The 15269-nt window shown below is 38.2% G+C and overlaps 1 protein-coding gene across 1 annotated transcript; it reads left to right on the top strand.

Moving 5' to 3' along the window:
- Nucleotides 1-213: 213 nt before the first annotated feature.
- Nucleotides 214-6013, top strand: CBLN4 (cerebellin 4 precursor). The gene is made up of 4 exons (XM_025197382.1): nt 214-249; nt 2223-2339; nt 5476-5611; nt 5703-6013. The coding sequence occupies exons 1-4, from the start codon at nt 214-216 to the stop codon at nt 5957-5959; spliced, it is 546 nt and encodes a 181-aa protein (XP_025053167.1). The 3' UTR covers nt 5960-6013.
- Nucleotides 6014-15269: the final 9256 nt, after the last annotated feature.

The following is a 15269-nucleotide window of genomic DNA, read 5'->3' as shown; positions in this document are numbered from 1 at the left end:
CCCGCCGTGCTGCTGGCGCTGGCGCTGCCCGGCCGGGCGCAGAACGACACGGAGCCCATCGTGCTGGAGGGGAAATGCCTGGTGGTTTGCGACTCCAACCCGGCCACGGACGGCAAGGGCTCGTCGTCCTCCCCGCTGGGCATCTCGGTGCGGGCGGCCAACTCCAAGGTGGCCTTCTCGGCCGTGCGCAGCACCAACCACGAGCCCTCGGAGATGAGCAACAAGACCAGGATTATCTACTTCGACCAGGTAAGGAGCCCCGGCCCCGGCACTTGCCCGTCGGGGCAGGCAGGCAGGACAGCGGCGGAGCAACAGGTGCAAGCGAGCGAGCGGCGGGTTGAGCCCCGGGGGCGGCCTGGGGCAGGGAGCACTGGTCCCAGCCCCCTGCCTCGGCCCCCCTCCATCCAGGAGCCTGGAGCAGCTGCAGGGGTGAGCCTGCTCTTGCCACGCACAGCTGCTGTTTTTCATGCATTTGCAAGACCCCCTCTGCCCCTGCACACCCGCCCGCTGCAAGAGTCCGGCGCTGAACCTCAGTGTGTGAACAAGGAAAAGAGCCCGTCTTCCGAAAAAACAAACAATCCCCCCAAACTTGTTAACTTCTGAGGATTTTTTTTTTTAAACTAAAGGGCTTTCCCCTGTGATCCTGCTCCTCTGTGCCCTTTAGGCAGGTTGACATCAGAAATGAGGTCCCCTGTGCAGGGGGGCTATGCTATTCAAATGAGTGTCTTGGGCACTGGACTAATGTAGAGACCGCGCCAAGCAGGAATTTTCCCTTCTTTCTGTTCTAGCAAGAGAGAGACTTTTTTTGCTCTGGCCTCGTCTATTCTGCAAAATAGCTAAGAAGAGCCAAGTCTTTGGGATGATCCCACTAGTTGGGGAATTGATCCAAATAAATTACTGAGGTTCAGAGAATCGTCTACTCAGCCCAGAGATAGGTAATCACTGGAGGGGGCCTGTCTTTCACCACAAAATAAAGACAGCTGGTGCTTGGAAAATTTTACTTTTATTCACCATGTTGTCATTAACCTTTTTGGTAGATAGGGAAACATATGGAGTTGTGTAGGAGACAAGGGAATGTGCAAAATATAATGGAGTGTGAACCATTACTAAGTGTAAAGGAAGATACAGGGAAGGGAGGGAAATGCATGTCCTCTGGTTCATCTGGGATATCTAGAATTTAAGTGTTGTGTGCAGAGATAGCTTACATTAAATTTCAAATAATTTTTTTCACTTCTAAATCCCACAGCTTTGTAATATTGCTGTTTTTATCTCGGCCATTCATATTAAATATGCATACCCTGGCACTCATATTTCATATACAAGCTCTTGTAGTAGAACAGGTCCAAAGTAATTGAGATGGATAGTTTGCTTCCTATATCACATAGGAATGGATTATAAATTGTCATGACAACCGGAGTACTTTACGTCACTAGGGTTAATTTAGAATGTCAGAATTAAGGAAACTTCCTGATTTTACTTATTGTCCTTTTGAGAAACATATTTTCCTTACAAAACAGAAAATACGAATGAAAAACAAAGCATAAATAATTTTGCAAGAAAGAAGACTTTGGTCCTTCATGACGACATTTTGGCATAAAGAAGATGCACTTTTTTGATGTCTTCTCCTTTGTTACTTGTTGTCAACTATTGAATCAAGCCTTAATTGCTACTGAAGTGTTAAAAAAGTGATATAGCCAGTTCTTGTAAATCCATGGTCCTATAGGTCAGTCAGGTATTTTGCCAGCTCAGTCTACCTACAAACCATTATATTAATTATTTTATTCACAGATCTATTACTATGTAGCTTGATCCATGGATAACCATTATTAATTGGCCAATTTTAAGAGTCACTCATGGAATTTCTGGTGTTTTGATGAGGTGTTTTGGGACTACGAGACAATTTTGTTTGCCCCCCCCCCCAGCAATATGTGATATACGCACAGGTAGATTTAGCATTTGGAGGCACCTATAGGGAGCAAGAAGAGACAGGTATTTGTATTCCAGTTAATTTTTTTCTGAAGTTATACAGGAAATCACAAATTGGAAATGAAATCTAATAACTTTTCATGCAATATTTTAAGTGAGCATAGTAAACCATAAAAAACTGTACAGTTAGATGGGGAAAATGGTATAGGATGCCTTGCTTCTAGTGCTAATTCTTTATATGTTTATGTAGCATGCAGTTCTCGTATTAATTCCCATGCTGTATTCTTTATTTGTAGATCCTAGTAAATGTGGGCAATTTTTTCACGTTGGAGTCTGTCTTTGTAGCACCAAGAAAAGGAATTTACAGTTTCAGTTTTCATGTAATTAAAGTCTATCAAAGTCAAACAATCCAGGTATGTTGATTAAATATGAAAAAAAAGTGTTTTCTCAATGTAAATTATTTGCAGCCTAGAGCAAGCAAAAAGTGGTGTCTAAACCAAGTGCTGTTTGACACCGTTCAGCTAAAACCAGCCGTGTTAGGGGACAGTGGGCACCACTGTGACTTTATGCTATGTTACATTCTGTAATTGAGCAATATAGTGAAGACATTTGAAATGAGCAGCTATAAAACATATAAGGCTGCAAGCTGATCTGACTTTTCATTGCTTCATTATTATGTCAGTTCACACCAGCTGAAGAGCTGGGCGAAAATAATAGATTGAAGGGTCACTTACCAAGAAAATGCACTTTTAAATTTAAATCAATTGTAAGGATATTGATAAATGTCTTGTACTATAGAAACAAAACTGAAAAAAATGCATTGTGACACCACAGATCTGTTGAAGAAATGGATTTGCTGAAGGTCATGGCTATTTAAGGTAGCTTCACTGCTCTGTAAATGTAACGCTGTGATAACTACACTGTAGTAATATAATTATACTATGATAAAATGAAGACAGTGATGGTTACCATGATGTTGGAAAATGCACAAAGCCATGCTGCTTTTTGTAATTTGGCAGCAGCACTGAGCTCCCAGTTCAGAGTTATATACATACCAGCTACCACCTCCAGGGTCTCCAGCATCCTCCCACTAGCTAACATGCACCTCAACGTCAGCATAGGAGGCTGCTGCACAGTCTCCTGTGCCACATGTGCTATTCTAGGGCTGGAATAGCAGCTGCAGCTTCTCCATGTTTCCACCCATGAAGACAGTTGGATCCATGAACACATGATTTGTGGCTTTTCCCTTGATTTGTCTCTTTCCTAGTTTTGGTCTGTTCTAAACATGACCTTTCCAGCAGCATGCATCCTTCAGTGGCAGCTCAGTCTTTGGGCTGCAAGTACAGCTCCCATGGAGAGTTGATATAATACAGGTGATTGGTTTGATAAAACATCCACATGAGGGGTACATTTTACCCTAAACATATGCAATGAAAAGTAATTTGCCACAGTAAAGTCAATGCACTTTTATGAAGACAGAATTTCATCCCTACACTACTTAAAGGCTATATACTCTGATCAAACTCCTCCCCTCCTCTTTTTTTACATTTGATGAAGCATGAAATATCTACAGTCATTCTCAAGTCATTCATTGTCTAATTGTTAAACATACCCATTGCCAGAGAGAGTTAAAGTGTAAATTTTAGTATAGGATGAAGTAAGGCCAATTACATTATGGAAGCAATCTATTTCTCATATAATTGCAACTATAATTCCATGTGTTTCATGTACCGGGGCTCAAAAACTCAAACCTGAGAGTTTCAGAATAGTAACAAAAATGCAACTAAATGATGTGATTAGGAGTAATTTCATAGGCCAGCATTTTCCAAAGTGACTAATGATTTTGGGTGAATAACTTAATACTCCTGAAAAGGGCCTGGCTTTCAGAAATTGTGGAGCTTTCTGAGACACTTCACAAGGAGTGATCCAGCTGATCTCACAACTGATAGTCAAAAGCTAAAGACTCTCCAAATGACTAGTCACTTTTGAAAAATCTCGTGTCTCATCACATTAAAACAGCCATAGGACCTTTCCACTCCCCCATAATGGGGTAAAGCAGAAATAAATGCATTAAAGATAGTTGATGTACACCATAGCAAAACCAGTATAAAACAGAAGAACAGGTCCAAAGATTATTTTGCAAAGATTGATTTGTGCAACAGATTCAGGTGGTGCTAGTAGATGGCCATTCATTTGGATTAAATAAAAAATGCAAGGCTGCATCCCGTGGAGCTGTTGAGCTGCAGCAAGCCCTTGCTTTACTGGATTCAAATATGCGAGAGGGGGACAGGAACTAAGCCTGTTATTTTTCAGCACTGTATCAAGGCCAGCTCCCATATGCTCAGCAGAGCAGCCCAAAGTTGCAGCTGCTGCAGTAGGAGTCACGTAGTGGCAAGGGGACAGGCAAAGAGCAAACCTGTCGTGCACTTTTTGCATGTGTCACAGCCAAGGAAGGACTGACAGAACTATCAGCCTGAGCCTCAGCAAATACAGACTTAAATGGCACTAAATTACCTGAGGGCTTCCCACATAAGTGATATTACCATGCCCCTGAAACATCTGTTAGTGCCATTAAGTATCATTAGACTGAAATTGGTTCCCTGGAGACATCCGATTAAATGGGTTTCCCAGATAAGCAGATCCCAAATTAGGGCCAGATTCAGCAGCTGTGACTCATGTTGAACAACAATTTACTTCAGTAGTACTCCCGTTAAAATTAATGACGGTACACGTGGGGTCAGAATAGTTGGTATCAGTAAGCATTTCCTAATTTACCCCTCTGTGATTGCATTATAGAAAAAGAGATTACAACAAATCCTCCATCCCATCCCTGTTCATAATGTATCCCTTTGCATATCAGGGGGTTCAAAGTCTAGACATTTCTGTGCTACAGAGATACTTTACTAAAAAATAAATTGACATTTTGGAATAGTGTATAAAGATGATGCTTTGTGCAAAACTGAAACAAACCTGTCATAAAAAATGGAACGGGCCTACATCTTACCTGCAGTGAAAGTTAAATCTACCTTCAGGACTCACTGCTGAAAATCCCATTAGGCACTTCTTTGCATTTTGAGTACCTAAAGCCTTTGAAAGTCTGGCTGAAAGTGCCTCATATACAGACATGCAATCAGTAAATTATACATTTCCATACTACATGCAAATGAAGCTTGAAAAAGTTTGGGCTAAATTGAAATAAGCTGGTTGGTTGCATTTTGCTAGGTCAGTTTACTCATGTTTAAAGCCCATATCCACTCATGAAAGGAAATTCAGTATCATTCGGAGAAACTAGCTAATCCCATTGAAATTAATGAACAGTATCCCATGAATTGCAGTGATCTTTGGTTCAGGTGTATAAAGCATTAATATGTCTGTCCATAAGGCAAACAAGCAAATTTGCCTTAAGTATTAAGTTTGAAAGGGAATGGTATACAGATGCTGGATAACTGGCTTCTAACCAGGTCACATCACTCCCTAGATACTATTTGGTGATATATTCCAATGCTTCTCTGGTAACTAGAGCTTTCCAGTTTTTTTTTTCCTTTTTAGGTTAATTTGATGCTAAATGGAAAACCCGTCATTTCTGCTTTTGCTGGGGACAAAGATGTTACTCGTGAAGCTGCTACTAATGGAGTCCTGCTCTATCTAGACAAGGAGGATAAGGTTTACCTGAAACTAGAGAAAGGTAATCTGGTCGGTGGATGGCAGTATTCTACATTTTCTGGCTTTCTGGTCTTCCCCCTGTAAAATCAGTTTTCCCTGTGACACCCATCCAGGTGTGGATCAATCATTGCCTTTGTTACATGAAGATCATTTTATCATCATTGGATTGATGTTTCTTTATTGGTTTCTCATGGGTGAATATGGATTCTATTTATGGATTTTGGCCCTATCTGAACTACTCCGAAGTTTCAAAGAATTTTGTGTGTTGAAATACAGTATATTTGGATTGAGACTTAAAGCAGACAATAAGTATCTATGCTTAATGTTACAGTCTAAAGCTGCCTGCAAGATTTATTCGGTTTTCATTTAATGGACTTATTGGATTCATGGGAGAAGTGGATTTTCCTTTGTTTTAAAAAGACTGGCAACCAGGTCTATAATTTAGGAGATTTTGAGTTCAGACTTCAATCAAGAGTTAGTGTGTTGCTGCCAAAGAACTGTATATTGATATATTGGTTATACATGTTTTTGTTCATTTGGACTTAATTGACATAATTTATTCCATTGTCTTGAGAAAGGTAATCATTATTGATAAGTGAGTGACTTTATTTCTCCTCTGTGTGTAGTGTGCTTGATGGTTCACCCATATAGTTACTCTCCATCAACGATCACGATGGAGACTATCCAACTGAAAGCTAAAGGGTCATGGTTATGTTTTAATTGGACCTGTAAGGCATTCATATTTTCCATATGGTATTTTCTAATAACAAGAGCATTATAACACTAAATTTTTTTTTTATCAGGGTTAAAAGTGATCAGTCTGGCACAACTCTGCAAAACAGCTTTGCCCTGCAGGAAATCTCACGCTTGTTCTTCAACTTTAATTAACATGATTGATAATAACCACTTTATTAAAAACCTGTGGGATTCCTTCTGTAGACATAACCACTTTATTAGCTGGAGATGAGTCCCCATGTTTGTAATTATGTCTATTTTTCAAACCTTCTGTTGTGTTAAAGGTATCATCTGGTTTTGCCTTAACTTCACAAATGTATAGATCATCTGTTTAGCGAATAGTACGTCCAAATAGCTGGTACCTAACTTGGTGCAATATCTTTTTTGGCTTTTTGTACAGGTCATATGAATTCATACATTTATTTAACATGTCACTGTTACATAATAAATGTTACTATATATTAGCTGAATTTTTTTTGACCTCTGGATTTTGGAAATACATCTCACGATATTTTTTTATTGGATAAAATTATTATATGCAAAGTTTCAGTTTTTTAAATTCATAGAAACTGTGCAGGAGGCAGGCAACTTCTGTCATAGTCTACTTGGGCAGAACCCTAAAGCAGTTGTGATTAGCTAGAAATGACATATGCCTCTTACTTCTGAAACACTTAGTGAAATCCTCATCCTATTAAAGTTAATGGCAAAATTCCCAGTGACTTCACCATAGGGTTTACTTCAAAGCCCATTGAAGCCAAGCCATGACTGCTGGAATGGTTTCCACTGACTTCAATAGTTTTTGGGCTAGACCTTTGTAGTGGGATTTAACCATTCAGAATTAAAAGCCAATGCAGTCAAACTGAGTATCAAATGGTTTATGGTTATCTTAATGGGCGTGCTAGCAAAGTTATCTTGTGCATCCAAAAAGAAGCATTTGCACTAATGGAAATTTAGGGGTTGCATGGACTGCTGAGTCTGACTACAATTTAGAGATAACATTGATACTCTGTGAAAATGAGAGTAGTTGGGGCTACCTGGCATATTGGTCTTTTAGATAATGTCTGTGGAAATCAAGGAAAGGGTCCTATTGACTTGAACAGTTTTGATAATTACCCTTGTGGTAATCTTTTGCCACCTTCTCTTTTCAGCTTTGTGTAGTAGGTCATATTTTTCCTACTCCTGATAACTGGCATTTCAGAAAGTCAATCAGTTAGTGGCCTGAGTTAAGTTCACTGATGCTCTTAAATACAAGTGGCATTGAATTCAGTGGCATAAAACTGGGTGTACATGCAAATGTTTTTTAATGAATGGAACTTAATATTTAGGTAATTATAGATCTTGGAGGTTGAGGGGGGGGGCGCGGAGTGGCGAAGTCTGCAGGGGCCGTGGGGAGGAAGAGGTGCAAGACGGTCATGTTGGTGGCAATGTTCCCAAATCAAACTTTTCAGGCTGTAGTTTGGCAGGTAATTGGAGGACATGGCCAGGTGGCAGATGATTTACAGCTTGTAAAATACGAACATCTTTGTCATGACAATTAATCAAAATATATCACCAAGTGAAAACAAGTATATATATTAATTAAAAAGTAGTACTATGGTGCATAATTTGCATGAAATATGGGAAAGATAATTGCTTTCTTTGCCCAAGGAGTTGATTTCCAGAAAGGTATACACAAAAGATCTACAGAACCTCATCATTATATAAAAAATATGATGGACTACACTACAAGCAGATTTGTGGAAGAAATAGGGGATAAAAAGTAGCAGTATGTATTTAATATATTGTAAAGTATGTTTGGTATTTAGGTTCTATCTCATCTGTGAACAGCCTGGTAAATGTAAGTGCTATAACTTGTGAACATATAATTTCTTCGGGGGGTATCTTTAGCATTCAGCCATGACACCAGAACATATTAATGCGCTGTTGACTCCCTTTGGCAAAACATTTCTGACTGCTTCAGTGTCATTAAAATTTAGCAAGGCAGCCTGGAAGTTGATAAAAATATGGAGATACGTGTTGATGCAAAGTCCCTGAACTTTCCTTTTCAATACTGAATATCTAAATTGTTGCTTGAATTGACCAAAAAAGTGCACACAAAAAAGCCAGGAAAACTACTTTAACTGCTAACTTCCTATTTTCTATTTGTCCACTGAAGATTCCTATATCTTTATATGATCTGTAATCTCAACAACTGACTTACCTCAAAACAATGTCTGTAATGGTGGGATATGTGGGCATCCAGGCATATTTCATCTTTAAAACATAGCAGTGAAATCTCTAGCAGCAACAGTTCAAAGTGACAGTGAATACGGCCAGCTCTGAGAGGCCTTTTGGGTACAGTACCCAATACATCTTCATCAGTTGGAAAGACCAAAGTTCTTTGAACTAAAATCTGTGACATGATCAAGTTTTGCAGCTCAGTGTTATCGAATATTATTCTTGATAACCTTACTGAGCTCTTTCCAGTAAGGTCTATAATATAATAATAATATTAATTAATGAGTAAAAGACTTACAAATATTCAAACTAGTCTATGACAACTAGAGACCTTAGAATCTTTTATTGTGCTGTTCCCTCCGCCACATGGCAATGCTACAACGTGTCTTTTTGTTTTGATACAACATAGAGAAAGACACTAAAATGTTAATACTGAAGGTTAGTGAGTGTTTTTAAAAACCTTTGAAAATATTGCATCTCATTAAAGATATAATTTGACTCTGAAAGACAGCCCTGATGCACTGCCAGGTAAAGTTTAGGGGTGAAATTTGGACTCTGCTAAAAATGGACTCAGTAAGGCTGATATTTCACCTTTCATATGTCTCTAAGCTGCAAAATGTGTATGTACACACACACACACACACACACACACACTTCCCTATTTGTATTTGTCTCCCTACAAAATTTATGAATGACTTAAGAGAAGAGGTAAGCGTTGCAGGGTACAAACCTGTTTTACATTTAAATCGACCTAACCACACTCAGGTCAATATAAATGCCCAATTGTGCAGGTGTTCAAAGGGTTTAATTTGGCCAAAAAATGGCACGCCTGATGTAAATTAGTGCACTTCAGGAGGTGTGTTAATTTAGATTGAGAAAAGGTTAACTGATCGAGGAAGTGATTACCCAAAGACCTGCACTCAAAGCACAGTCCTGGGACTGGGCTCACCCCAGTCCCAGTCTCCACTCTCCTGACCCCAGCTAGGTTATTTTTAGCCCCCTGACCTTCCCCCTGGCAGACCTGCCAGACCCTCCTCCCACCCCAAGTTGCTTGCATCAGGCTCCCCACACTGCTTCTGGCAGCACCGAATGGCTGTGCACACCCATCCCAGTCAGGGTTTAGGTGGCTTGAAGTAAACCGCCTAAACCTAGACTGGGTGTGATGAATGCTGGTTTACACCTGCAGTGTCCAAGCAATCTTTTGGGAATAAAGACTGAGTTACTAATTATGTGTGAGGTCTCAAAATAATAATACCTAGCTCCTATGTGTTACTTTTCATTACTGGGTGTCAGAGTGCTTTACAAAGGATGAGTATCACTGTCCCCATTTCACAGACTGGAAACTTGAGGCACTGATTAGGAGCATGTGTAGTTCAGGTCATCCAGGTGAATGTTGCTGGGGTCTCCTCACTATGCTTTTCCACCAGGCTTTTCCTTAAAGAATCTCATGGAATCTACCAGGAAGATCCAGGGTCACATTTTTACACATGCCTAAGTTATTTAGAAGCCTAAAAATAAAAGTTTCAACAGTGTCCAAGTGACTTGAAGTCTTGGACCGTGAAGTCACTTAAGAGTATCTGAAATGACTATGGACAAAATTGTCACATAGACACCATCTGGGCTGTCAAGTATAAAAATGAAAATGAAAACCTGCTGAAATGTAATTCTTTATCTATTGCTATTAAGAAACATATTATTTTTTGTATTACATTCTAGCACTTTTCATCTTCAGAGCATTTTACAAGTGCTAAGTAATTTTTACCAGATCACTAAGAGGTAGATAGGTAAGTATTACTACCTCCATTTTATAACTGGGGAAACAGAGGCAGAAAGATTCACTGATCTGTCCAAGAGTCAGTTGGAAACAGAACACAGTAGCTGCTGTCACGTAGTCCTGTACTCAGTTTTCAGGACCACACCTCTCTCTGTATTAATTTAATGAAATGAAAGGCTAATCTGAGATTGCACCTCACATTGGTGTATTTCCTCTTTACATTATTTAGTCTATCATTTTTCAGAAAGCTGCATAAGCTGCAGCAGAACAATTGCAAGTACACAACAAAGCTAGCAAGCAGCTATCAACTCTCTTTTTTTGCAAGTACAATAAAAAGGACGCATATGCGGTGCATATAGGACTTGTTATGTCCAGAATTTAGGATAGGAGAGATGAATGCAAGAGGCAGGATGGCATGGAAGCTCGAGCCATTAACATGAAATACAGTTTGGAGGAAGGAAACAAGATACTATTTATCCTTACTATGTTTATAAGTGTCTCTGAGTTAGTAACGTTTACCTTGGCAGTTCGTTATAGTTGACCTCTGTATGGTTGAACCTCTTCATAATATTCAAATGCTTTGTCTTTAAAAGACCAGTTTGAATGGAAAGTGAAGTATAAATAAATGAACATCCCCAGTGACAGAATTTATGGTTTGTCACAGGGCACAGTATCATATTTTTTGTGCTGTTGTGCAGATGAAAAGCGTTCCATTGAGAAAACACATTGTCTTAGACACTGAGCTGAGAAGTTATTTATCTGTTGCTGGTTAGCTGAGAAGTTATTTATCTGTTGTTGGTTAGCACTGAGAAGAAAAAAATCCTTCCTACCCTAAAGCACTAAGGGAAACGCATACAAAGAAGGATGATAAAATCAGTCGCTGTTATATAAGTGATGATGAGAATAATGGAAATCTGGTCTGAATAGTCTGTTTAGTGAAAGCTGTGATCTAAGGCATTTCATAGTTTCAGGGAGGGAAAAAGCTGGTTGCATCTTTTTCTTTTCTTTTTTTGCAAGTATGTTTTTTTTTTCTCCTTTGCCTTGTGGTTCAGCTTAGCAGTAAAAGCTTGTGTTCAAAATGAGCTAAATCTTCAGAAAACATTCAGTTCTGGACGAAAATGGAGTGAATCTTTTTACTTGTATTTGATATGGGAAAGAAGCAGGGAGGTGGGGGGTGGGTGGGGGGGAGGGAAGAACCAGCAAAAAAATCAAAAGTTTATACCCTGCAACTTGAGTTAACCTAAACACATTCTTGACCTATCGTCAAATTTGGTAGGTTGCCTAGATCTACATAAATATGTATGCTGAATATTTTTCTACAGTGAATGATGTAATGATGTATCCCTTTAAGTCCACTGTATTGTAATGTGAGAACTCCAGAATTACTTGAAGGAAGTACCTGTAAAAGAGTGGAGTAAAAGAAGTGCTGGAGATCTGCAAATAAAAGAGCTTTAACCCTGTACCTGTTTGTGTGTGTGCCTGGATTTAATCGCACAAGACATTGCAAGCAACAGGTTGGTTGGGGCACTTTGGCATAGAGGACAAGTGAGTATCAGAATGTTTTAGTATATGGGCCGTTGTATTGGAACAGGTGCATGATGCACTGCAGTGTAATTTGGTTTCAAAGGACAGTTAAATGTAATACAAGGCCCTGATTCAGAAATATGGCATCAGTGAGAGTAGGTTTGGGCCCGTTCAGGACTTGACTTAAATGGACTGATTTCAAAATGAGGGTTTATATATATTTCCCCAAATGATCTACTTTTAAAATCTCTTTCTATGTTTTAAATTAGCTTTGTGACTGTCATAAGTGCTATTAATGTTGCTGGGATGTAGACATTTGTATGCTAATATTTCAGCACTATCTATCTATCTATCTATCTAGAGATATATCTCTAGATAGATAGATAGATCTAGATAGATCTATCTATCTATATACACACACATAGATATATCTCTAGATAGATAGATAGATAGATGTTTATTTATTTAAAAGTAATGATTATGGCTTCATTTTAGACCATTCTTTGCTAATGGCCATCTATTCCTAATGAACACATGGGATGTTAAAAGTAATCTTTTTAGGTAACAATACCTTAAATTTATGTAGAAAACTTGACTTGGTAAATGGCAAGGCTAAATGTCTTTAAATTTAAAGGCATTCAATTAAACAGCAAAGCTAATTAAAATAAAAATGGATCTGTGCTTTACAATATAACTAAACATAAAGGAGTAAAATTGATTCTGGCTTTCTCCCATATTCTTGTGAGCCTCAGTAGAAAAATATAACTGCAGCTCCTTGTTAGAGAATGTTAGTGGCTCTTATGGCATTATAGTAGTTACAACATTGGTCATTCTCTCCTTGAAGTAAAGGCAGTGTTTATTCTAATGAAGTGCGGCTTAATGAAAGAAAGAATGATGGCTATATTAAAAGCATTCTTCTGGCATAATAATTCTTCTGCAGCTCTTACAGAGCTTCTCAGTATCCCTGCAGACCTGATCAGTTGGGTAGTTAAGCTATGAAATATATTCCTTCTTTCGGGGTTCAGCAAGTTTTTCTCACAGTATTCCCCTTGAGAGCAGGTCAGGAAATTATCACAGAAATAATTTTCTTTTGGAGAGTGTCGTTGCAACCAAACTCTTCCCTTTTTCTTTTCTTTTTTTTGCAAAGTTGTATATATTCTGATCAAATTGTGTTGGCCTACTGGGGAAAAATGTTGTTGTAGAATGTTTTATTCTGACCTTTTCTGGAAAGCTAACTTTCATTTTTAATTTCAAAATTACTTTTCATTTTAGAATGGCTATTTATATAAAATAAAATAGGAAAAGGACTTATAATGAAATAAAATCATTTGAATTTGTCAAAAACATAGATCGATCTAAAGTTATTTTTTCTAGAGCTTCATTTTGCACAAAAATCACAACAGTTCACTTCTCCTATTTTGATTTTGGATTTTTTTTTCTTTAACTTTCAACATCTTTCACAGGGAAGAAGATCTATTTTACTCCCTTACTCCTGTCATGCAAAGGAAAGAGGACGAAACTTAATATAGATTACAATGGTCGTAAATTCAAAGCTCACATTCATTTTCCCCATCTAATCAGCTGACACAGTTGCCAACACAGTGTATTTAAATTCAGGCATGGAAATTCCTGTTTCATATCGGATGATCACTGAATTGCTATAGAAGATGCCAATGAGCTTTGGAATTGCATAGAAAGCTCTTCTGCTGCAAATATGGTCCTTCCAAAACATGACATCTTCAGGGACAGAGGACTGTAGATAGGAAGTATTCTTCAAAATCAGAGAGGCGAGCTTAGTTGCTTTACTAAAGAATATGAGGTCAGTATATTACTGCTCACTGCGGGGCAAGGGAGCAAATATTCCAGAAAGTGTCTTCACTGGATGAATTGGAAAATCTGCATTTTGACACTCATTCTGTGTCACTAACAGCAATGGGAATTTTGTCTTAAAAGAGCATAAGAACAAACACTCTGAAGTTTTAAGTCTAAAAACTTTTCACCATGGAAAGCACACTTTTTGGATGGTTTCATTATTAGTTCAATATTACATTCAAGTTGAATGGAAAATTTCCTAAAGCTTTGTAATACTTGTCATTCCCTTTGACATAAGAATAGTTCCATATTTAGCACGTGATATCAACAGTTATTTCCCTTCCTAGCCTCACCTTGGCTCCATATCGCCATACAGAGTTCACCCAATCCTGAACCACCAATTCAACGTAGTTTAGATTCATGCTATCAAGCCAAACTCACTTAAATACTCGTACACTCCAGTGTATCTGCCCCTTCATTCTAACAGGTGCCAATCACTTTCAGCACTGGGCATTTATAGTTGAACCATGTCTTCGGCAGTGTGACAAACTGTGACTGACCCTCGGGATAATGTATCAAAAATGGCTTAATTTCTAGTGAACCTTGCCTGATCTATGGTTCTGCATTAAAATCAAGCACAATTCAGCAGTTTCAAATGTTTCACTCTGAGGGTATGGAGTCATGTAGATGCAACCAAAGAAAATGGCAGCAGGAACTTTTGTAAATGAAACTTTTAAATTTGACCTGGTTCTTGGAGAAAATATAATCTAGAATTTTAGAAAAGGGATACATACAGAAATGTAGTAGAAAAATAGAGTCTAGTAGATTCCAGAGAAACACATTTCTAGTAGAGAATTCATTCTGTGCGCACATACATGATCATGGGAAATGAGGTTCTTATATACTTTAAGTAAGACAAAGTGTGTCTGGCCACCTGATTGGGTACATACATTTTTTTTTGGATACAATCAAGTATACTTGTGTGCATGTACTCTTTCTCAGCTTCTCCATGGATCCACATCTATCTATACATTCATCCCCTCATACTATTATATATTATATATATATTACTATTATATACATATATAACAGTATGAGGGGATGAATGTATAGATAGATGTGGATTCATGGAGAAGTTGAGAGAGAGAACATGCACACAAATATAGAGTATTGCTTCTCAGTGGGATTTTGGAATTAAAATGGAATCCAAAGAACAAACATTTAATGGCCTTTTTTGTTTACCTACAAATTAAGAAAATGATGAGATATAATTTATTTTGTTCCCAAAATATTTTGCTACACATCACCAGGAATATAGTAAAAATATTTACATATTGGTTCATAATTCAGACCTTGTATATTTATTACACATTTATGATTCAATACTTTTCCTTGATTTATTTGGCATTTTTCCTACAATGTTGACCTTAGTGTCTAAACACATGCTAACTTTGTAGCGTAAAGGAATAGGAATTATTAGAATTAGAGAATTAGAAAGAGAGTAGAGTAGCACTTTTAGCACAATACCCATTCCTCTCTTTTGGGACTTGAATTTGATTCTTATGTTGTTGATGGATTCAATTTAATTTGCCCATATAACACTTGCCTCTCTGAGTTT

The sequence above is a fragment of the Alligator sinensis genome, unplaced genomic scaffold (assembly GCF_000455745.1).
Source record: "Alligator sinensis unplaced genomic scaffold, ASM45574v1 scaffold115_1, whole genome shotgun sequence".
NCBI classification, from domain to species: Eukaryota; Metazoa; Chordata; order Crocodylia; family Alligatoridae; genus Alligator; species Alligator sinensis.
This window is presented reverse-complemented; position numbering and strand designations above follow the sequence as displayed.